At 37.6% G+C, this 24388-nt stretch overlaps 1 protein-coding gene across 1 annotated transcript in view; it reads right to left on the reverse strand.

Moving 5' to 3' along the window:
* Positions 1-24093, reverse strand: part of hdac8 (histone deacetylase 8) — a 46526-nt gene extending 22433 nt beyond the window's left edge. Inside the window, exons 1-9 of the mRNA XM_023261593.3 lie at positions 23874-24093; positions 23724-23776; positions 21943-22073; positions 20666-20807; positions 19832-19944; positions 19569-19646; positions 18588-18696; positions 15452-15624; positions 14333-14427 (exon numbers count right to left, since the gene is read on the reverse strand). Coding sequence (XP_023117361.2) covers positions 14333-14427; positions 15452-15624; positions 18588-18696; positions 19569-19646; positions 19832-19944; positions 20666-20807; positions 21943-22073; positions 23724-23776; positions 23874-23987 — 1008 coding nt within the window. The 5' untranslated portion in view covers positions 23988-24093. The remainder of the gene's footprint in view (positions 1-14332; positions 14428-15451; positions 15625-18587; positions 18697-19568; positions 19647-19831; positions 19945-20665; positions 20808-21942; positions 22074-23723; positions 23777-23873) is intronic.
* Between the last annotated feature and the right edge of the window lie 295 nt (positions 24094-24388).

Consider the following 24388-nt stretch of genomic DNA (forward strand, 5'->3'; position numbering starts at 1 on the left):
CAAATGGTTAGCTGCTATAAACGGCTATTTTCCACTTCAACAATATGCCGGAAAAACCTCTCAGTCCCCTAAAAAAACTCCGAAAAGCAGTGGCACTATGCTGATATTTGAAGAAAATAAGGCAGCAGCATAGTATTATGTATTATTAGTAGTAGCCTCTGCTCAAACTAGGTTTTTTTGTTCTGCACATGATAAGTCAGCACCATTTATACAAATCAAACATTGAGACGGCGACATTTACACGTGGGAGTAATCCAATGACAGACCTACACTACAGGTCAAAAGTTTGGAAGCAACTTCAAGTTTCTGTTCACAACGTCTTTCTTAAAAACCTGCATGAATCCTATGGATTCTGGGATGCAAATACTGGACGATCCGACTTTGATTTCATTAATATGCACCATTTTCATTAATTTACCTTACCTTGGTATACACTGAAGTTACCAGACAATTGCTGAATAAATGTTAACAAAAGAGAAGAAGGGCTTAGCTTTAGGGTTGAGTAGATTTGCAAAAGTCACAATTTCAGTGTAAAAAGTAAAAAACAAATCAGTTTGCATTATTCACTTTAGCTCTTTGACTTTTGAGTTTGCAGACAAAAATGTCAATAAATATTAAGAGTACAGACAAAAGCTGATAACTATAGTAAAACTGTATTCTGATGAGTGACTGTAATAATTATGCTTATTCTGTTGCAAAGTACATTAGACAAACTATGATCTTTTTATGTACAAAAATTTTATCTTGCTTCCAAAATTTTGGTCTGTAGTGTACCAAGATTTGGTATTTTATTAATTTATTAAAGAACAATTGATCATATTCATGTGTAATAACTTCATGTTAAGCACTGGTCTTTTCCACCAATGTCTTTTGACTGCAATAACAGAATTGTGGGTTCAATATCCTCCATGCCAAACCTCTATATATGTAAATTCATCATGTAGGATGTGAATATATCCATATGTAAATTCCTTATATCATAACTGTACTTATCCATATGTAAATTTACCTCTGTCATAATGTACATATGCATATGTAGATTCATTATATGAGACCTTTTTTATTATTACATCTTTATTTTATAACCTTATTGTACTTTTTGTAATTCTTGTGCTTGTTTTTCTTTATCTGTATCCAGCTGCTGCAACATGTGAATTTCTCCGGTGAAGAATCAATAAAGTTTAACTAATCCTATAGATTTACTCCTCCTATGGTTTTCCTGTGAGTTTGTTCTGCTGTGGTGTTAACTTTTCTGGGTTTTGGTCATAAATTTGACTTCGAAAGTTCAACTCTGTAGCAGCATTTATCATAAATGTGAGGTCCATACTTGTCAGGTACATGCACAAGCTGGTGTGCGTGATATATGTGCACGTCTGTGAAAAAGTTTGTGGGTTGTTAGCATGCAGCAGCCCATCTGTGGAGAGCAGCGTGTGTGTGTGTGTGTGTGTGTGTGTGTGTGTGTGTGTGTGTGTGTGTGTGTGTGTGTGTGTGTGTGTGTGTGTGTGTGTGTGTGTGTGTGTGTGTGTGTGTGTGAGAGAGCATGTTTGTTTTCACAGCCATCAGCAGGATCTGCAGCCATGAAGGATGCCGAGCTGCACAGCGGAGGGGAAAACGTCTCGGGGAAAACAAATGAACTCCGTCTGCTATCTAATAAATGTTTTCAACAAGTGAAAGAAAAATGCCTGAATCATGGTCACATAGCGCACGTACGCTGGTCTGTCTCTGCACTCTGCCTCACCCTCCCTACCTTTTCATCAATCCATCTTTTTTAGCCTCATCTGACAGTTTTCCTTTTAAGGCGTAGCACACCACAAATACTACTACTAAATGCTGGGAAACTCTGGATATCAGATCATGCTGTTTTGATGTAGCGATACGCTTTCTGTGATAATTCTTCTCCCTAGTGTTATACGCTATAAATGTGTGCACAATGCATCCAGTGTCACCCTGTCCATGTTGTGTAATCCATCGAAAATGCATTAAAATAAGTTGCTATGGCCTTGTGTGTGAAAGCACCAGTGATGTGGTTTCACTGTCTGCTCAGTTGTAACTACAAGTACTAAACAAGAAAAGTACTCAGAGAGCACAATACTCCGCCAAGGCTGTTCAGCCGCTGAATGATTTCCGAATCTTCAAAAAATTTGTGGCAGAAATCATGGCATCATAGAATATGTAGATGTACCCACAAACAAAATGACCTTGCTCTGAGCACAGGCGTGTGCTATGTATATGTACGTTATGTATGGAGACTGAATTGCGTGACCTAAATATGCAGCGGAAGTGATGGGACTCGGAAACACCCCCATAATTTAATCAATTGTTCCTTGTATCATTTCCAAAGAATAAGTCCCGATAAGTCCATAGCGGTGGATTTGTAGTAGGATCACAATCATGTGACTGTCAGCAGGCAGCTGATGTAGTGTTCACTTGTTGTCATAGTTACAGTGACGTCGTGCTGCTATCTCACAATGATCCAGAAATCTTTAACAAATCCATGGATCCAGACTATAAGCTGCATCACTGCCAAAATCTAATCACTTGGTCCTTGTGTCAGTCATTTCTCTGAAAATTTCATCCAAATCTGTTAGTCCGTTTTTGAGTAATGTTGCTAACAGGCAGACAAACAGACAGACAAACCAACGCCGATAGTCACATAACTCTGCTGAGGCTCCGTCTCCTTGGCAAAATCCAAAGTTCAAGTACTAGAAATATGTGGACAGTCAGTTTGTAAAAACATCTTGCTTGATGGGAATATCAGTGCAAACAGTGCAATATGGCTGAAGCTATCTTCATGTCTTTACAGTACTTCTTCCTTAGCGTATCTAGATTTTTTTAGATTTGTTATATTTATTAGGTCTTTGACCTACATTAGATTAGCTTGATATTTACTACTTACTAACCCTGTAATCTTGTTGTCTAAATAACTTTTCGTGAGAACTGTAAGTGTCAGTTACCAAGACAAATTCCTTGTGTGTGCGAGCTCACGTTTTTACTACCTATCTGAATCACTTTAAATCACTGTGCCTTCAGTTGTATAAATACTGTATAATGACTATTGGGTTCATGTTTAGTATTTTTGTAGATATTAAAATTAAAAAAAAGTTTTAAAGTTTATAGCACTGTTTTAAAGTACATAGTATTGAAGAGCATGCCTTTTAGAGCATATACTAACCTTTAATGTTAATGTTAATCTTGTTACTAACCTGCCTTATTTGCTGTATGTAAGCTGCTGAATACTTAAATTTCCCTCAGGATTAATAAAGTATCTATCTATCTATCTATCTATCTATCTATCTATCTATCTATCTATCTATCTATCTATCTATCTATCTATCTATCTATCTATCTATCTATCTTTCTGATTCTGAAAACGAAGACAACATGATCCCATCTTCTATGATCGAGTCTGTCCGAGCTATCCTTACAAAAAACACAATAACAGAAAACAAAAAAATCTGCCAAAATTGCACCATTCATCAGAGCTAGAAAATGTAAAAACCAAAAAATTCATCGTTTTCAACTTTCTGACAGTTTTGGAATGAATCATGTGTGACAGGTGGTTCGGACGGGAATATTACCAAAATATAAACCTGAAATCATTAAATTTGATCAAAATTGCTTCAGTTTGAAGGTCTCGTGAAAGAATTTGCACCAGACACTACAATAAAATACATAAAAATCTGCACTTCTTGGTGAAACTGTGAGGCCTTTAGTGATTCAGCTTTGACTGAAAGTCACATTAAGATAAAAATGAGGGAGTTCAGCTGAACTGCAGGCAGTGTTTCCACAGAGCAGAGAGGGGACATGGATGGAAACTACTTAAAAATGTGAGTAGTAAAATATCTGCAATATGTAAAGCCACTGTAAATGTTGTGCATGTTGATTCCATGATTTAATATGATTAATGACATTAAAACTGTGTTAAACTGCAAAGCATTTCTGAGTTCTCCCTCCTTCCATAAAAAGAATAACAAACGACACTAATCAGCTTCTTTGGGCACATTTTCTGTGTCATTTCGTAAACAGACAGCTTTCCCTGGGTCGCACACACTGTATCGCCTGGCGATGTTTCCGGTGATTGACTCTGGGAGCCGACACGTCCCCCCTGACGGCAGTGAGGGGCAGGACAGGAAGTGGCTGCAGACAGGAAAAGAGGAAGTAGGAAGTAGAGAGGCGGGACGCTTCCCCCCCACTGCCAATCTGGGAGCAGAGACATCCTCCCTTCCTGTGCGGCTCTGAGACGGACACACATTTGTATTTACTTCTGTTCCTCCCAGCAGAGACGAGGGGAATTCGAGCGAGCCGTTGAGCAATCCTGATAAAAATTTGGCTGCGTCTTATCAGCTCGTATTTTGCCAGCAATTTAAAGAGGAAAACAAATACTAATAACGTTTCTCTTGGTACCAACTTTGCTGTTTGCTGGTCCAGACATTCAGAAAACTCTTTAAATGTTGTAAAAGCAGAGAAACAAAGCCAGGCTCTCTTATTTTAGAATTATAGGCCACATGGGGAAAATGAGTTTATCTGATCTGGTTTAGTTTGTTCATTCTTGACAAAATACAACCATTCTTTTGCAAGTTTGCATTTGTTTTGCTTCTTTATGCATGACAATAACACATTTACAGAAGTGTGTTTTAGACCCACTACTATTTACACATGAAAAGCACTCAGAGAGCTGAGTACTCTGCCAAGGCTGCTCAGTGGTTGCATCATGTCCGATGGATGAAATCTTTAATAAAAAATGACCCTGCGCTGAGCACAGGCGTTCGTTCTGCATGTGCACGTTATGTATGAATACCGAATCGCGTGACCTAAATATGTAGCAGGCGGCGGAAATTGATGGGACTCGGAAACATCCCCACAATTTAATCAATTGTTCCTTGTATCATTTCTGATGGATAAGTCCTGTTAAGTCCGCAGTGGTGGATTTGTAGTAGGATCACATTCATGTGATCGTCAGCAGGCAGCTTGTTGTCATAGTTACAATGATGCCGTGCTGCTATGTCACAATGATACAGAAATCTTTAACAAATCTGTAGATCCAGACTATAAGTCACATCACTGCCAAAATCTAATCACTTGGTCCTTGTGTCATTTCTGACCTTCCCTGAAAATTTCATCCAAATCTGTTGGTGTTTTTTAATAATTTTGCTAACAGACAGACAGACAGACAGACAGATGGACAAATGTACACCAATCGCCACATAACCCTACCACGTTCCTTGGCGGAGTAATTAAAAGTGTTTATTCTAGAAAATTAAGCCTTTTGGAGCTGAAATCATGTTAAGTATTTTATTAGTTAATCTGAGGGTGTTGATGCCATTTCCTCAAATGGTCATCCAATGTCCCATCCACTTTAGCAAATATATTTACCTGCGGCTTCTAATATGGTTCATTTACTAGAGGTATAAGTTAATTTATGAATCAAATATACACAATAACAGAACTTAAAGCCAAAGTTTTGGCCAAAACTTGAGACAAAAGACTACCTGTGGGCAAGTCTCTGCCAAATAAAACAGAGATAAAAGGGGAGTCTTGGAGTCCACAAATCAAGTGAACTCTGGTGCCACAGTTGCAGCTCTATGGACGGAGACAGGAAAGAGAAGGCAGCGGTACAATATGTGACAAAGGATATGAGCTGGATTCACACTCTGCATGTCGGTCTGTGTATTTGCCCGCTGAGGCAGCAGCAGGAAGTTTGGATCTGTGGTTTGTTTTTCAATCAGAGCAGCGAGCCTGAGACGGACTCAGCTGCTGGGAAATGACAAACGAGAACAGAATTAGGCAACAGAATGGGTTTGGGTGGAGCAGAGTCAGAGAGAAAGGTAGATTCTCACTGCTCTGATTCAACACAAACACAAAGCTGGGCCAGGTAGTCTGAGAGGACGCAAAATGGCAGAAAATTAAAATAAGCTTTCATAAATATGTAAATATTCTACTGTTTAGCATAACGTCAGGAAGGTTAGCTCTGTAATAAGACTCTTTTAGCATTTTAACATGCTAATATTTAACCTGAACCAATGTAATCGTTAGTTCTTTAACAAATTTACTTTTATCATAAAGGGCCACTAAAATTTAGCATGTTATGACCGGTATGTTAGCTCATTGTCAGTTTCTTGGCTTGTAAAATGGACAGTCATGAAAATACACTACTGAAGATGACATTAAAAGAATTGTAAATCCAGTCTAGACATTGTTAATGTGGTAAATGATTATTCTAGCGAGAAACGGCTGATTTTTAATGGAATATCTCCATAGAGGTACAGAGGAACATTTCCAGCAACCATCACTCCTGTGTTCTAATGCTACATTGTGTTAAATAATGGTGTTGAAAGGCTCATTGATGATTAGAAAACCCTTGTGCAATTAAGTTAGCACATGAATAAAAGTGTGGGTTTTGATGGAAAACAAGAAATTGCCTGAGTGACCCCAAACTTTTGAACGGTAGTGTAATAATGAATGCATTCCCAGCATAGAAAATATCTGCACTTGTGTGGTCACTTTTCTACCTTAGTGGTGCTCAAAGTGCTTTAATATTTGGTTTTATTTATTATTATTTATTTATGTAATGAATTTATTTTTATTTATTTATTTTAATTTCATTTATTTCATTTTGTTTATCATTGTTTTTTATTTACTTCATTTTTTACTTCATTTATTTTGTTATTTTTTTGTATTTAACTCACATTCACACACCAATGGCGACCGAGTCGCCTGCCATCCAAAGCAACGTTTGGATTTGTTGTCTTGCCCAAGGACACATCGTCATGTGGAAGAGAAGGGGATCAAACCGCCAAACCTGCTCTAATTGTACAAATACAGAGCAATGTAAAAAGCATTTGATAAATTATGCCACCGAATGGCTTGTGTTACTTTGAAAAAACAAAAAGATGCAAAAGTAATGTGCCTGCAACATCTGATATTTGGAACGTTAGGACATAAAGATGTGAGCATTTACCATTTTTACAAGCTGGTTTTCGGTATATAACACTTTAAATGTGCGGTCATAACATATATACATTTAGCATGCTGGCACACTAAAGTTTAGGATGTAATGATTAAAATGTTTGTCATTTAGCATCATTAGCTCACCTAAGTAGTTAGACTAGAATTCTGAAGTTAAATTTAATTAAACTAAATTTAAAATTCACAAAAAGCTGGTGTTAAATGTCCCAAGAGGGAAAAAAGATGCAAAAGTAGTCTGTCTATGACATCCAATATTTAGAATTTTAGTACATTAAGATGTGAACAATTAGCATTTTTACATAAATGAATTCAGGTTACATTATTTTAAATGCCCAGACATTAACTTATATACATTTAGCATGTTGGCACAATAAAGTTTAGGATGGAATGATTTATCATTAAATGTTTATCATTTAGCATCATTAGCTTACCAAAGTAGCTTAAGTGGCATTTTTGAAGTATTATTTTCATAAACTAAATTTTAAATTCACAAAAGCTGGTGTTAAATGTGCCGAGGGAAAAAATGCAAAAAAAAAGTACTTCTATGACATTCAATATTTGGAATTTTAGGACATTAAGATGTGAGCAGTTAGCATTTTTACATATTAGCATTTGGACTTTATTATTTAAATGCTTGGTCATTATTATATGTGCATGTTGGCACACTAACATTTAGGATGCAATGATTCAAAAGTTTGTAATTTCACATCATTAGCTCACCAAAGTAGCTGGAGTAGAATTCTGAAGTTAAATTTAATTCCACCAAATTTCATATTTACAGAAAGCTCTGTTTTGTGGCTAAAATGCAACAATAGGTTGAATTTTATCCAAAAGCAAGCAGCAGACTTGGGCCAATATACATGATGTAAACACGAGCTTGGACTACATTAGCTCAACATCTTTCTTTTCCAAGTCACAGATGCCATTTGGTGGATTTATTTAGTTTAGCATTTCGGAACTGTCAACCTCCCTGCAATGCAAAACAAACATACTTTTTTGTTGTTTTATATGGGAAAATCACAGGAATAATAGATTCTGATGTGGTTTAATATCATCTTTCTCGCCATAACATGCTACCAGCAAAGCACAGCATCAAATTAAAGTTCATTTTAACAGTCAGAACAATTAGTTTTTCCCTCGACAGACTAAATATGTCATAAAGACAATCTGTGCCTGTCCAATCAGAGACATTGGCTAACCTTCAACCTGCCTGGCTATTCTTAGTTGCCCCATATTGTTGGCCTCCGATTCACATGGAGATTTGTTCCGTCACCGTCACACAATGGGGGTCAATGAGGATCAGCTAACCACTAACGCACAATACAAGTCAGCAGCGAGGGTTAATGACATCCAACCTGGCAGCCCGACTCTCTTTTACCCATGTTTTCATAAGATATCGGCGCATAATAAGTGTGACACAAGCAGAGCCATTGTGCGGTTTTATCTGCGGCGTAATATTTTGTCTGGTAATCAGTGAATATTATGGCACTATTGTTGGCCGGCTCTGACTAATGTTTGTGTTCCTTAGACTACTATTTTTAATTATTTCATGCAGCTCCACTCATCCTCTGGGGCACCGAGGAAAACACATGGTTGGATTTCATTGAAAATAAACTGTTTCAAACTAAACAAATTTGCTTGAAAGGCTGTATAGAGGGTCCAGGCTTTTAAAAATTAAAATTAATCTCAATAGAACCTGCAAAAGCACCCTTTAAGGAAGATACGGTTTGTTATGTTCGTTGCAATGTGTGATATCGATCTGTACCAGGAGTTGAGCTGCATATTCAGACAGGAAAGGTCTGATCTTCCTGATGCTGTACAAGACGAATCGACACGACCGAGCAGCAGAGGCCACATGACCCTTCAAAGTTAGTAGGACACCCAAGTTTCTGGCAGGATTTGTGGGTTTGAGTTGGGTTGATTCAAGCTGGATGTTGATTTCTTGTTGTATAGAAGGACTGGCTGGGATGACAAGAAGCTCAGTATTGGAGAGGTTGAGTTGAAGGTGGTGTTTTTTCATCCATGCTGAGATATTTGCAAGGCATGATGAGATCCAGGCAGAGACAGTGTGGTTGTCTGGGGGAAAAGATGGGAAGAGCTGGGTGTCATCAGCACAGCAATAGTATGAGAAACCATGGGAATGGATTATTGCATTGTGTATATTGAGAAGAGGAGAGGACCAAGCTCTGACCCTTGAGGAACCCCTGTGGATAGACTGTGCAGCTCAGACACTTTTCCCCTCCAAGATACTGTGAAGTATCTTCCTGAGAGGTATGACAAACCAGTGGAGGGCTGATCCTGAGATGCCGAGCTCAGTGAATGTAGAGAGGAGGATTTGGTGTTTAACCGTGTCAAAAGCAGCTGACAGATTTAACAGCAATCCAGCTGAAGACTGTCCAGCAGCTCTAACAGAATGCAGTGATTCTGGTACCGATAGGAGTGCAGGGACTACAGCAGCAGAAGACCACACCGGGTGCCACTCTTGTCAGCTAAGAACAGGAAACTGAGGCTACAATTCATACAGGCTCACCAAAATTGGACAATAGAAGAATGGAAAAACGTTGCCTGGTCTCATGAGTCTTGATTTAAGCTGCGACATTCAGATGGTCAGAATTTTGTGTAAACAACATGATGGCACTGATCCATCCTGCTACAGCCAACCTACGCCAAAAGGCTTAAAACAGACCCAGTCACAATCAGGACCGTAAAGATGTGGACTGAAGAAGCAGTGCAAAAACTGCAGGGCTGTCTGAATGCCACAGACATGAGCATTTTCAAGGATGCTACTGACAATAATCAGGAGCACACAGACACTGTGAGTAGCTATATTGACTGGTGTAAATCCATGTGTATCCCCTCCCAGACTATCCGTGTGTACCCCCAGCCTGGTTCAATACGGATATTTGCCACAAGATCGGGATCCGGTGTGCAGCCTTCAAGTCAGGAGACATTGGGGAGTACAGGCTGGGTCGACATGAGCTCCAGAGAGCCATCAAAGCTGCTAAGAGAACATACACCCAAAGACTTGAGAGCTGCTACAGGGAAAATAACACAAAGAGCATGTGGCATGGAATAAAATCAGTCACTAACTACAGGAAAAATGCAGACACCGCTGTAATCCAGAGCATCCCCCTACCTGACAATTTTAACAGCTTCTATGCCAGATTTGACCAGCACAACACAGACATCCCCATAAAGACACATCGGTGCCGGCGGAAAGCGCAGAACATTCTGAAGGATAACCTCCATCCAGCTCATGGCCTGTTTTGGTGGGGGAACTCAGGCTACGGCCTGAGACACAGCAGACCAGTGAGCATCAGAGCTGTACAACGCGTTTTCATAACAGCTTTTTCCCGGCCACAATCAGACAAGTGGCACTGGACGTCAAGGAGGGGAGGTGCTGTAACACAGCACAACATCAAAATATCGCGACACCACACAAATTACAAGGGACAAATGTGCAATACTCTCATGATGTGCAATAAGAATTTTATTGATTTTTGTGTTTATCTATTTATGCTAATATTTGTATCTAACTTTAATTTATTTAAACTTTAGTGTGATTTATTTCAGGGTTCTTGTTTCTTTTTAATTGTTGCTAAATTATTCCTATTTTGACTTGGAGTCACGTACAAGAATTCCAATGTACCTGTACTGGGATGTACCTGTGCAAATGGCAAAAAATTCTATCTATTTTATTCTATTCTATTCCTGCTTTGTATCAACGGTTCAGGCTGGTGAGGGTGTAATGGTGCGGGGGATATTTCCTTGACACACTTTGAGCCCCGTAGTACCAACTGAGCATTGTTTAAACACCACAGCCTACCTGAGTATTGTTGCTAACCATGTTCATCCCTTTATGACCACAGTGGACCATCTTCTGATGGCTACTTCCAGCAGGATAATGCACCATGTCACAGACCTCAAATCATCTCAAACTGGTTTCTTGAACATGACAATGAGTTCACCGTACTCCAACGGCCTCCATAGTCACCAGATCTCAATCCAATAGAACCTTTGGGATGCGGTGGAACAGGGGAATGGCATTATGGACGTACAGCCGACAAATCTGCATCAACTGTGTGATGCTATCATGTCAATATGTACTAAAACCTCTGAGGAATGTTTCCAACACCTTACTGAAAGAATGCCATGAGGAATGAAGGCAGTTCTCAAAGCAAAGGGGGTCCAGTCTTTTCCTAGCAAGGTGTAGATGACTCAAGAAGGGAATTTAGTTTTCTGGCCTTGTTCAGCTGAGCGTAGAACTTAATTTGATTTGAAGGGTTTCATATCGCATTACTGCACAATGTGATTATTCTTGTTTTAAAACCTTCGTAGTTACACAAGTTTAATGGACAATTAATACACTTTGACCCTCTTGAAGTCGAGATTTGAGTCGATAAAACTAAAAGTGCCTGTTTTCGGATATTGAGGACGTATTTGAAAGTCGGCAGCTGTTCAGGCTGCATCGGAGGCAACTTATCACACAATGAAGCACATGAAAACGCTATAAAACAGGCCAGCGCATTATCCGACTGTAATGAATGTGAGTATTCATGTGGTTTTGTCCACGGCGAAGCGGCGGGGTTGAGACGCTCACACTAACACAGAGGGGGGCACAAAGGTAGGTTTTGTTCGTCCACGTCGCTGGAACTTCAGCTCTGCTTGGTCATCGTTGATAAATGCCCCTCTTATCGGGCCGAAGAAACACACACACACAGTAAAGTTGTGTAGCTGGATGACTTCTGTAGAAAATTACATTAAAAACATACTAAGAACACATAAGTGCTTTAAAAATGAAGCTAGGAAAAGTCATAAGGGGGCTGAGACAGTTTTGAATGAGATAGAAAATGTGCGTGTTCATGTGTGTGTGTGTGTGTGTGTGTGTGTGTGTGTGTGTGTGTGTATACGGTGTGTGTGTGTCCTCGTCTTCATCATCTACGTGGCAGCTGCCTGCACTGATAGTCGCTTTGTTTTCAGTGAGAGCTCCTTAATGAGGTCAAAGGCTATGTAGGGCCACTGGACGCTGACGAGGAGAAACAAGAGGTACCTTCATCTCAGTCCCAACACACACACATGCACACGCACACGCACACTCAGGCACTCACAGCTATTCATTACATTCGACCAAGACAAGGTCCAAAAATCAGAAAGAGGCTCTTTGTGTTTGTGTTGAGTGTCGAGCAGGACAGAGAGGACGGCTCGATTTGATTTAGCGTAATGAAGAAACGTCTTTTACTCAAATAAACTTCATTTTCCGTCCTTCGCTAACTTGTGTATACTCACATTTCGGGTCAGTAGGTATGTTTGTTTGCATCCTCACTTTAACCTAATTAATCAGATCAGTGTTTACATGGAATTATAGGCCGCATGTTGGGGTTGATAGTGTGTAGGTTCACTTATTGCTGGAATAAACTAATTATTAACATGCAGTGTTTGATTATATTTAATCTATAGGTTCAGATCCCTCATATCTAATAAAAACTTACATACAAACCTATATAAAAATTGATAAAAATCTATGTAAAAACTAACAGAAACCTCTATGAAAAACTAATGAAAATCTGTATAAAAACTGCTAAAGAAACTATATAAAAACTAATTAAAACTTCTATAAAAACTACTAAAAAATGTTATAAAAATTGATGAAAATGTGTATAAAAACTGCTAAAAAACTATATAAAACCTGCTAAAAACTACTAAAAACCTATATAAAAACTACTAAAAATCTATATAAACGCTAACACAAACCTAGAAAATAAAAAACTAATCAAAACCTATATAAAAATGAATAAAAACCTATATAAGAACTAATAGAAATCCGATACAAAAACTGCTAAAAAAGTATATAAAACCTGCTAAAAATTTACATAAAACTAAAAACCCATATAAAAATTACTAAAAATCTATATAAACGCTATCACAAACCTAGAAAATAAAAACTAATAAAAACCTATATAAAAACTTATATAAAAACTGATAAAGACCGATATAAAAAGTGATTAAAATTTATATAAAAACTGATCAAAACCTATATAAAATGTAATAAAAACTGATATAATAAAAACAATATAAAAATTGCTACAAACCTGTATTAAAACTGATTAAAAAATGTATACAAAACTAATAAAAACTACTAAAAACCTATATAAAAACTGATTAAAACCTACATTAAAAAGTAATAAAAACCGATATAAAAACTAATATAAAACAAAACATAAAAACTGCTAAAAATCTATATAAAAACTAATAAAAACCTATATAAAAACTGCTGCAAACCTATAAAAAAACCAATAAAAACCCAAATAAAAACTGATAAACCTATGTAAAAGCTGTTTAAAAAAACATACATAAAAACTAATAAAAATGTATTTTAAAACTGCTAAAAAAAAATCCATATAAAAACTAATTTAAAAACTATATAAAAACTAATAGAAAAATATTGAAAAACTGCGAAAAAACCCATACAAAAACTTTTTAAAACCTAAAAGAAAATTAATTAAAAAAAAAAAAAAACATATATAAAGACTGACATGATAAAATACAACAAACATGTAAGTTTATATTTTATTAGCAACATCGTTTTTAATGCTGTAGTGGTCAATATGCTCCAGCGTCAACAGCCTTCCAGGATTAATCCACTATTTTTGCAGCAGAAGGGAACTGACTTAATAGAGACTGTTAGGTTTGATTATTTAATGCTACGACTAAAGAATGTTTAATGAGCTGCAAACTAAAAAAGTTGTCGGTGTGGCTGCGTTTTTGTTCAAAAAGTCAAGCGTAAACTTTGCTGGATCACAAGTTGATATCTTTTGATTTTAAGAATTCATATCATTGTGATGCTCCAGCTGTTATCTCCAACTTTTTTGTTTACTACATAATTCCATATGTGTTCATTCATAGTTTTGACGCCTTCAGTGAGAATCTACAATAAATAGCAAATAGTCATGAAAATAAAGAAAAAAACCATTAAATGAGAAGGTGTGTCCAAACTTTTGACCAGTAGAGTATATGCAGGGAAACAAATAAATAACAGCGCTTCTTTAGCTGATTTCACCACTTTAAATATTGCATTTTTCCCTCCTTTAATAACACTATTACAAAAAAAAGAAACTGCCAATTGAGATGGATTGAGAGGAGCCGATGTTTAATGCAGCAGACAGAGAGGAATTGTCAACGTCGCCTTGGTCTGACTCACCTGGAGACAAACCCCTTTATTGAGAAACCGGCAGCCATCTTTGATTAGACAGAGTGACTCAGCAGACGACGGACACAAGGAGGGGGTGTGTTTGTGTTTTCACGTGTGCGACCGTACAATGAATGTTTGTGTTCGTGTGGGAAATTATGAAAATGTGCGTCGCCATACCTCGTGGTCGGGTATTTCAGAAGACAGAGTCTTTCCCAGCACTGCTGCCGTCAGGTAGGTCCAACATCGAGCTGTGTTCGCCAGGTTATAACCTCCTGGTGACAGAGACGGAGACAAAGATAGCGCCCTTATTTTATGGTCACACGTGGAAGTTTGTGTAAAAGTGGCCACTTATCAGGATAAACAAACAGTAATGCCACATGTAAATGACAATAAATTGACAAAAAAACAACAAAAAGATTGAAAATGATATAAAAAATTACAAAAAAGAACAAAAAGAGATTAAAAATGACAAAAAACTACAAAAAAGATTGAAAATGATAAAAACAATTGTCAAAAAATCCCAAAAAAAAAGAAAATGACAAAAAAATGATAAAAAAAAACCTATAAAGCGATTAAAAATGACAAAAGATGAGACAGACAAAAATAAAAAGATTAAAAATGATAAAAACAACAACAAAAAAATGGAAAATTACAAAAAAACAACAAAAGAGATTGAAAATGACAAAAAAAACAACAAAAGAGATTGAAAATGACAAAAAAAACAACAAGAACAGATAAAAAAAATGACAAAAACAACCACAAAAAGATTGAAAATGACAAAGAAAATTGACAAAAACAACAAACAACTGCAAATGACAAAAAAAAGAAAGAAAACCCCAAAGTTTGAAGGACAGGAGTGGAAGAAGAGGGGGGAATAAATCAGCAAATATTGGACGCTACCGTGACAAAATATTTTCTCTCTCTCTCTCGACAAAACACAAAAGACGCACAGAAAGATGAAGAGGACGGGACTCGGGAAAACTGAGAGGAGGATGTAACAGAGAGAGAAAGTATGTAGGACAGAGAGGGAGGCAGAGAAAGGAAGAGAGGTGGGATTGTAGTTGAGTAAAATGGCTTCATTGTGTCGTATAATTAGTAGCTATCATCTGGCCGAGGCCTGAGGAGTCTGGAACAGAGCGCTGAGTGTGTGACTCACTGAAGCTCAAAGCAAATAAAAAACACACACAACAGACGTCTAGCACAGTAAACATGTGCAGATACACTCAAATACAGAGACATGCTAACGAAAGCAAACACGTATTTAAACCTGCAGAACATGGAATAATAAACACACACCTCCTCCCAGCAGCAGTGTAGGTAGCTGCCACTGCAGGACGTACTGCAGACACTTGCCCACCCCCACAGGGGTCATGTTGAAGGAGCACATGGGGTCGCCGGCCATGGTGTCGGCGCCCAGCTGCATCACCATCGCCTCCGGATTGAACTGTGCCCGCACCTCCTGCATCACACTGTAAACAAATGAGGTGGCAGTAAACACGTTGTTGCCCGTTAATGATGCATATCAGTCGGGAGGTGCAGAAAAAACGCTTCTACACTAGGTCCTCGGTTTACGACGTCCTCGACCTACGGCGTTTTGTGGTTAGGTCGCCATCTACCATAAATTTATTAAGAAAGTCTTGCTCCATCATTCCAACGTACGCCGTTTGCGATGATAAAACAAATTTCACGCGAGAACTAGTTGGCGAGCGGCGTGGAGGAATACGTCGTTACACGGCATTGTCCGAGGGAGACGGCTTTGTTTACATTCACCGTTTGTAGCCAGGAACTGTTCTCTTTATTTTTTTATTTTTTTATTTAAAAAAAAAAAAAAAAAATATATATATATATATATATATATATATATATATATATATATATATATATAAAAATATAAATAAATAAAAAAAAATAAAAATATATCTTTTATTTTTACTGTACAGTGTTTTTATATCCTAGATTACGATTTTACAAATGTGTTAGTGTAGGTGAGTGACATAGGTACTTATGTACATATGTGAGTTCCGACTTCCGGCGAAAATCGCGTTACGTTACGAGGTAGGAACGGAATTCTGATGCAAGTCGAGACATCCCTGTATTTACTATGGATCTTCCCTATAGTCCAGGGGTGTCAAACTCATTTTAGTTTAGGGGCCAAATACAGCCCAATTTGATCTTAAGTGACCAGTAAAATCATAACATAATAACCTATAAATAACGTCAATTCCAAATTTTTATTTTACCAAGGAACGGCGGCATTATGTGACGATCGCATACGTCTGTCTTTCTGTCTGTCTGTCTGTCTTTCTGTCTGTCTGTCTGTCTGTCTGTCTGTCTGCCTGTCTGTCTGTCTGTCTGTCTGTCTGTCTGTGTGTGTGTCTGTCTGTCTGTCTGTCTGTCTGTCTGTCTGTCACATTACTAAAAACCCGAATAACGGATTTGGATGAAATTTTCAGGGAAGGTCAGAAATGACACAAGGACCAAGTGATTAGATTTTGCCAGTGATGCGGTTTGTAGTCTGGATCCATGGATTTGTTACAGATTTCTGTATCATTGCGAGATAGCGACATGGCGTCACTGTAACTATGACTACAAGTGAACACTACGTCAGCTGCCTACTGACTATCACATGATTGCAATCCTACTACAAATCCACCACTGTGGACTTATCGGGACTTGTCTGTCAGAAATCATATGAGGAACAACTGATTAAATTATGGGGGTGTTTCCGAGTCCCATCAATTCTTGTCGCCCGCTACATATTTAGGTCATGTGATTCAGTATCTATACATAACATACACATGTATAATACATGCCTGTGCTCAGCGCAAGGTCATTTTGTTTGTGGGTACATCTATATTAAATAGACACATTCTATGGTGCCATGATTTCTGCCACGAATATTTTCAAGATTTCAGCCGTCTGAAATGATAAGACTGAGCAGCCTTGGCGGAGTATGACGCTCTCTGAGTGTTTTTCTTTTTTCCTTTGTTTTGGTGTAAAAAAGTACATTCTGAAAATGTCCACATTTAATGAACTCTCTTTTACAGAACATTATGAAAAAACTGAAATTTCTAAAGAAAAATAAGTGAAATTTTAACAATATTATGCCTCAGTTTATCGATTGTGTTTTACAACTTACAGATCACAGAGTGTCTACAAAGGCACAAAATATTTATTTGCAGGTATCTGTAACTCAACAATATACACTACCATTCAAAAGTTTGGGGTCACTTAGAAATGCTTTTATTTTTGAAGAAAAGCAGTTCTTTTCAGTGAATCATTAAACAAATGAATTTCATTTCATTAAAAGAATCAGAAATCCAGTCTAGACATTGGTAATGTGGTAAATGACTATTCTAGCTGTAAACAGCTGATTTTTAATGGAATATCTCCATAGGGGTACAGAGGAACATTTCCAGCAACCATCACTCCTGTGTTCTAATGCTACATTGTGTTAGCTAATGGTGTTGAAAGGCTCAATGATGATTAGACCCTTGTGCAGTTATGTTAGCACATGGATAAAAGTGGGAGTTTTTATGGAAAACATGAAAAAGTCTGGATGACCCCAAACTTTTGAGCAGTAGTCTATTTATACGATTTCTGCATCACCAACTGAATACATGTCGGGTTTCCATGGCAACGCCATGCATACAGTGTGTGATACTTTAACTACATGGCTTCATTCAGTGGTTTTACAGATGAACAGGTTTCAAGATAAAACATTTTCCCTCAGCAGAGAATCTGTATCGCTCATAAATAAACATCAGGAAATGATTTGTTTAAATGGAGACGCTTCTTACAGCTTCCATATAATAGATTTTTGAGAAATAAACTTGTTTTTCTACTGTTTTTGTAAAATCTTAATGCATAAACTCACTTCTGTGTGTGTGTCTTCATCGTAACAATAAACCTTTTTTTTTTTTTACCCAAGCAAAAATACATAAAGTTGGTTTGTGTTTGCTGGATTGATCAAACACTGCTTACGTTTGCCTAGCCATGTTCTCTTCTGCTCAAATTTAGATTTTATGGCTTCTCAAATTTCCAAGATAGCTGGGAAGCAAACTTCACATTTCAAAACAGCCCTTCAATGTCACACTTCCTAAGAAACGCCACACAAAGACAAAACTTTTAATTTGTTTTTCAGTGTTCGAGGCAACACGTTTGTATTTTTGAGTCTCGGAGAAGCTAGAAAGTCCCATGTTTATGGCCTCACAATGGAAGGATTTCCCTGCTGAAGCGTCCTTGATAAAATGCTGAAGCTGCATTTGCTGCGCTGCTCTATGGATGACCCTGACCTCTGTTGGGGTGACGCGGTCGAAGAGAGGAAAGAGAAAATAGTAATTCTCCTCAGGGATCCATATGGAATACAGTTTCCTGTGAGTTGCACAGGGGACTGCCTTCCATGTGTGTGTGTTTTTGTGATTGTGTGTACCTGGTAAAAACCTGGTAGTATCGGTCATCCTTGATGCCGTCCTCCAGCGGAACGTTTACGGCGTACCAGCGGCCTTTACCCAGCCCTGTATCACACAGGTCTCCTGTACCTGAACATAGACACACTTCTCTAACACTGCAACACAACACAGGTTTAACATATTAAAACTAAGGATGGGATTTTAATGCCTTTGAAGAAAAATTTGACAAAAAAAAAAAAACAACAAAAAGACCAAAAATACCAAAAAATGAGAAAAAAAATCCAAAAATTATTAAAAATTACAAACATCTGCCGAAAAACAAAGACTCAAAATGAAAAAAATAACAGAGATTGAAAATGACAAAAAATAAACAAAAAAATCCAACAGAAATAGATTGAAAATGAAAAAAAATGAAAAAAAAACAACAAAAAGACTGAAAATGACAAAAATTTTGACAAAAATAACAAAAAGATTGAAAAACACAAAAAATGAGACAAAAAACAACAAAAAGATTGAAAATGACAAAAAATAATAGAGTTTGAAAATGACAAAATGACACAAAAACAACAAAAAGATCGAAAATGACAAAAAATGAGACAAAAAAAACATCAAAAAGTGATTAAAAATGACAAAAAATAGACAAAAAACAACAACAAGATTGAAAATAAAAAGAGATTGAAAATGACAAATGTAACAAAAACAGATGCAAAATGACAGAAATTTTGACAAAAAATAACAAAAAGAGATTTAAAATTACAAAAAATGAGACAAAACAACAAAAAGATTGAAAATGACAAAAAAAATTGACAAAAAACAACAAAATGACTGAGAATGACAATAAGAGATTGAAAATGACAAAAAAATAGGGCTGGGACTTTAACACGTTAATCTCGATTGATTAGTTAATTACAAAGCCTCTAATTAATTAAATTGATTTTTTTAAATCGCGTCCCACCACTAATCAAAACATATTTTACCTAAAAACATTTGGAAGAACTGACCTGGGAAGAATCCAGGAGAGAACTTGTGCAGCGAGACGGTCATGACTTTGGATGTGAAGCTGAAGGCGTCTTCCACACCTGCAGAGAGAAGATCAGTCAAGCTTTATTATGGTGATATTATTTAATCTGTGCATCTAAAATAAAACTACTGTGAGGATCACAATGATAAACTCATGCAGCTGGGATTCAACTGATAGACAGAGTCTGTGAGCCAAACTCCCTCCTGAAGTCAGCTCAGTTTTAGTTGTTGTTTATTTGTTTACCATCTCCATGATGTAGGTCAACGTCCACATAGAGGACTCTCTCGTATTTCTCTCTTAGCCGGAGGATCCCCAACACAGCATCATTCACGTAACAGAAACCTGAAGCCTCGTCCCTGGGAGACAGAGAGAGGAAATACATGGTTAGAATTCTGTGCTTTACCTACAGCGCCCTCATCAGGCCAAACGATGAAGGAAACTGAAGGTTCCTGAACGGTCAAAGTTACATAAATTCAAATTTCTTTTTCAGACAGTCTTTTTAGATTTTATCATATCTAAATTGGACGCGGTGATGAAATCACTTGGTTTTGTATTCAACCGAAACACCTATTTATTCAGTTTAGAGAAAGGCAGAAGTTTTCCTGCTATCTGTTTGGAACTGGCCTCCTCGTGCAGCAATGCTCTGCTCCCAGTGCTCCTAACACGATTGGAATACTTGCTAGAAAAGTCTGTAAATGTGTCAAGGACCATCTCCAATGCATGCTGGATCCCCACCACTGTGTCAAAATGGTGACTTTTCAACATGAATTTCCTTTTGGAGTAGAGGAAGAAGTCGTAAGGAGTTCAATCTAGCGAGTAGGGCAGGAGGATCATGTTGCTCTGGTCAAAAAATGACATTTTTAACTCGCCACATTTAAATGTTCTCCCTCAGATGCCACAGATGTTGACGATCTAACTTTTTGGAGAGTTCCAAACATGGCAGGAGCACTTAGAGCGGAGTATCGCTGCACATGGAGACTACTTTGAAAGGGATAGCTGCCAAGTTCAAATCAAATACGTTTCCTTTGCTTCTTATAGGCGTAGTCACAGAACTTTTCTCATATTTATGTGTCTTACTTCTTGGCGTGGTGCCACCCTCCTGCCCAGTTGATGGCCACCTCACTCTTTTGGTCCAGCAGAGACTGAGCCGCTGTCAGTGTAGCGCCCCCTACTGCTGCTGCATAGTCGAATATGCCCTCCACCACTGGACAGTCGTAACCTGGGGGGGAAAGAAGAGGGGCGAAAAATGACGACAATATTGACCGGTACTCATTATAACTTAGCAGAACTCAGAGTAGCTTTGAAAACGACATGAAAAAACACTAAAATAAGATAATCGAGCTGTATCACAAGTAAATCTATTTGCTCATTATGGATTTTCTGCAAGCCTTTGGTTGAAACTACTTATTAATACACAAGTAGTCTCCCTGGGGCTAATTCATGCACTCAAAGAAGAGGTTAAAGAAAGCTAATGAACTAGGAAATAGAGGACAGAATGAAAAGGAGAAGGTGTCAAACAAAGATAAAGAAAAAAGGGCAGGGACAAAGACAGAAAAAAAAGGAGATGCTTGATGGAAAATGACTGTGGACAAGGCAGAATAAAGTGAAAAAGAAGAGAGAAATGTCTTAGTCCAGGAGAAGGTTGAGAGCTTTGCTTTTGTAACAAGACGGAAGGACGAAGCCAAGAGAGGAGGGCGAGTTACAAAAGGAGGAAGGAACAGAGGGATGAACCATGGACAAGAAGAAGAGGGTGGACGGCGGCGGAGGAAAAGAGCGAGCAAGAAAGATAAAGATAGGGAGAGTCAAGGAAACAAAAACAAGAAGGGTGAACTGGGGGATCGGACTAAAGTTGGAAACGTAAACCTCTGGTGAGGACAGACTTTCATCGAGTCCGTCCAAAAACAACACTGTAGGGTGGGATGTTTGAGGTGAGACGAGGTCGACGTTATCTCAGATTAGTAAGAATGCATTGCTGTCCCAACCAAAGCAAAAGGATGATGTAAAAAGGAACAGCAAATATGTTAGCTGAGGTCAACAGTAATCAAATTTAACGTTACACTGCCCTCTGCTGGCGACACATTTACACATTCTCTCTACATTTCCTTTTATATTGAAGAAAAATATGCGCTTGGTGAACAAGAGGGATGATAGCGACACCATAAATCTAAAATAAAATAAATAAGATAAAAAAAAGCACTTATAAATATTTTGTTGCTGCAATTTAAGGTCATTTGCACACATTATCATATAAATACTACACATGCTGAGGAGTCTAGTGGATTCTCTACATTATATAGCACCAAAACGGCTATAAATATCAGATTCAAGGTTAAATATTTAACTGTCTGTCTCACCCAGGCCGTAGTCGACTGACTGGGGGTCATCGTTATCTCCGTCCTGGCTGATCTTGTGAAGATGCTCCAGATACGAGTCTGTGTGGAATTTGGCCATTTCCTCTATGGTGGCCGCCTCAGGTTTCACAACGCTGCAGAAAAACAGAAAAAAAAAAAAAAACAACATTAATTGTAAATTACGCTTCCATACCAACACGTGGTGGAAGAGAAACTTGTTACAAAAAAGTTTGCTGTCAAATAAAATAAAATACAATATTTGACTGAAGAGGGAGACAACTGCAGAGAAACTGCCGCAAAACATAATAAATCAGCAGAATAGAGACTAAAAAATAGCAAAACAATCCTCCCCGATCAATCGATTAGTTGTTTGGACTGTAAAATGGTGAAAAATTTACTTTCTCTGAGCCCAAAATGTCTAATGGTTTGCTTTGTCCACAACTTAAAGACATAGAGGGAGAAAAAAAATTGAATTTATTCACATTTAGGAAGCTGAAATCAAAGAATTTAGACTTTGTTTTCTTTATTAAAAAAAAAAAAATGCTTAAACTCATTAAGATAAATTCAACAGTTCTAATTGATTAATTGGTGCTGAGTTTCAAGGTTTCTGCAAGACAAATGCAGCACTTTTAGGAATATAAATACGCAGTTTTATTATGAGATTAGCTTAAAAACACCAGAAAACATTGTGTGTATCATAGTGTACCAGTTCAACACAGTAAAACCAGTGTAAACATGGAGACGACAGGGTTTTCCTGGTTCAGAATGGGGTCTGAATACAGGAAAGTCTGTGTAATTTTATTTAACAGAAAGTGCAGTAAAAAAACCTGGATCAGAACTGATAATTATAAGAAGAGAGGGCAAAACTTGTGTGTAAAATCTACATTTTCTTAAGTACCAGTTAGCGTAATTTATGTACTAGTAAATGTGCAAACCTAAACACTGAGCAATGATGTGTGAATCATAAAAAACAGAATAAATGTAAGATAAATGGAAGTTTTGTTTTTATGGGATGTGGTTGGGGGAGTTTTGAAGTTCAATCCAGCAAGAAATCTAACGTTTTCATCTTCAGTGAGGTTGAAATCACTGAAATGTTAAATAAACCGCAAAAAAATGACTCAAATGACTGAAAATAATCAGATCTGTGTTCAAAAGGAAGAAGGGAAGTCACCACAGAAGGGTGTTTCATAAAAGATTAGATTAAGATTATTAGGAAAACACTGACTGGAGCTGCACCAATTAATCGATTAGAATTATTAAATTTATCAGCAACTATTTTGGCATCCTATGAAGCAATTTTTTAAAGAAAAAAAGTCTAGATTCTCTGATCCAAGCTTCTTAGATGTCAATAAATTCTCTTTTTTCTGCCTCTATGTCTTTAGATAATGGACAAAACAAAGCATTTGTCATTTTTGGACTTTGAGAAACCACATTTTTCACCATTTTCTGGCATTTCAGAGACCAAACAATGAATTAATTAATTTGACAGATTGATCAAAAACGAAAATAACCATTCATTTCAACCCTGGCTTTGACATTTATAGACATGCAGCTTTTCTGTTCTCTCAGCCGTCAGTTCAGCTACTCTCAGATGAAGCCACAGCCGGTAATTAAACTGTCTGCAGGGCTTCAAACTGAAATTTCAGTGCTTCAGCTTCAACATTTTAACACCTCAGCTCCTTTAAATGCAAAACAACAGCACAGTTTATGTATAATAGAGGAGGATTTCGCTCTAATAGCATTTATTTTGGGTTTAAGTTGAGTTTCCAGCCCCAAAAACTCACCTCATGTGTTTCAGCAGTCCGTAGGCTTCTATCAGTGAGTGGACCATACTCGCCTGGGAGCAGAGAAATCAATGTATGAACACAAACACTGCAGATGAATGTAAATGCTGCTAACTAATTAGCTTTAACGTCTCATTCAATCCAACTCACCCGGTTTGGTACTTTGGACAAAGTGTCGCAAGTCTCGATGTATTCCGGGCTGTAAACATACGAGACCCTCCGTTTCCTGCTGCTGTCTTCATCACTGTCCCCTCTGCAACTCATTTACAGTGGAGAAATTAGAAATACTATGACTGAGACTGAAGCTAAAAACAAATTCACAGACGAGAGATCCGAGCGGCGGCTTCTCCTTCTCTAGTGTGGTGTTACACCGTCAACAATCCCCCTCGCCAGTGAAGGTGGCTCACTGCCGGTTTAACAGGACTGTTAGAGAAAAAAAACTGTCGTTAAATTAAATAAATATAATTTAAAACAGTGCAGTCATATATTATTTAAAGTAAGATATTTTGTTAATTTTTGAGACTGGTTAGGAAAAAGAATTTCAACGTCAAATCTAAGGTTCCTCGTCTATTAAACAATAACGGACGAGGAGCGCGATGCATTCTGGGGATTTTTGTAGTCTTTCAATAAATACATCCATAATCGACAAATTCTTTCACTTTTAA

The sequence above is a fragment of the Amphiprion ocellaris genome, chromosome 23 (assembly GCF_022539595.1).
Source record: "Amphiprion ocellaris isolate individual 3 ecotype Okinawa chromosome 23, ASM2253959v1, whole genome shotgun sequence".
Taxonomy (NCBI): domain Eukaryota; kingdom Metazoa; phylum Chordata; class Actinopteri; family Pomacentridae; genus Amphiprion; species Amphiprion ocellaris.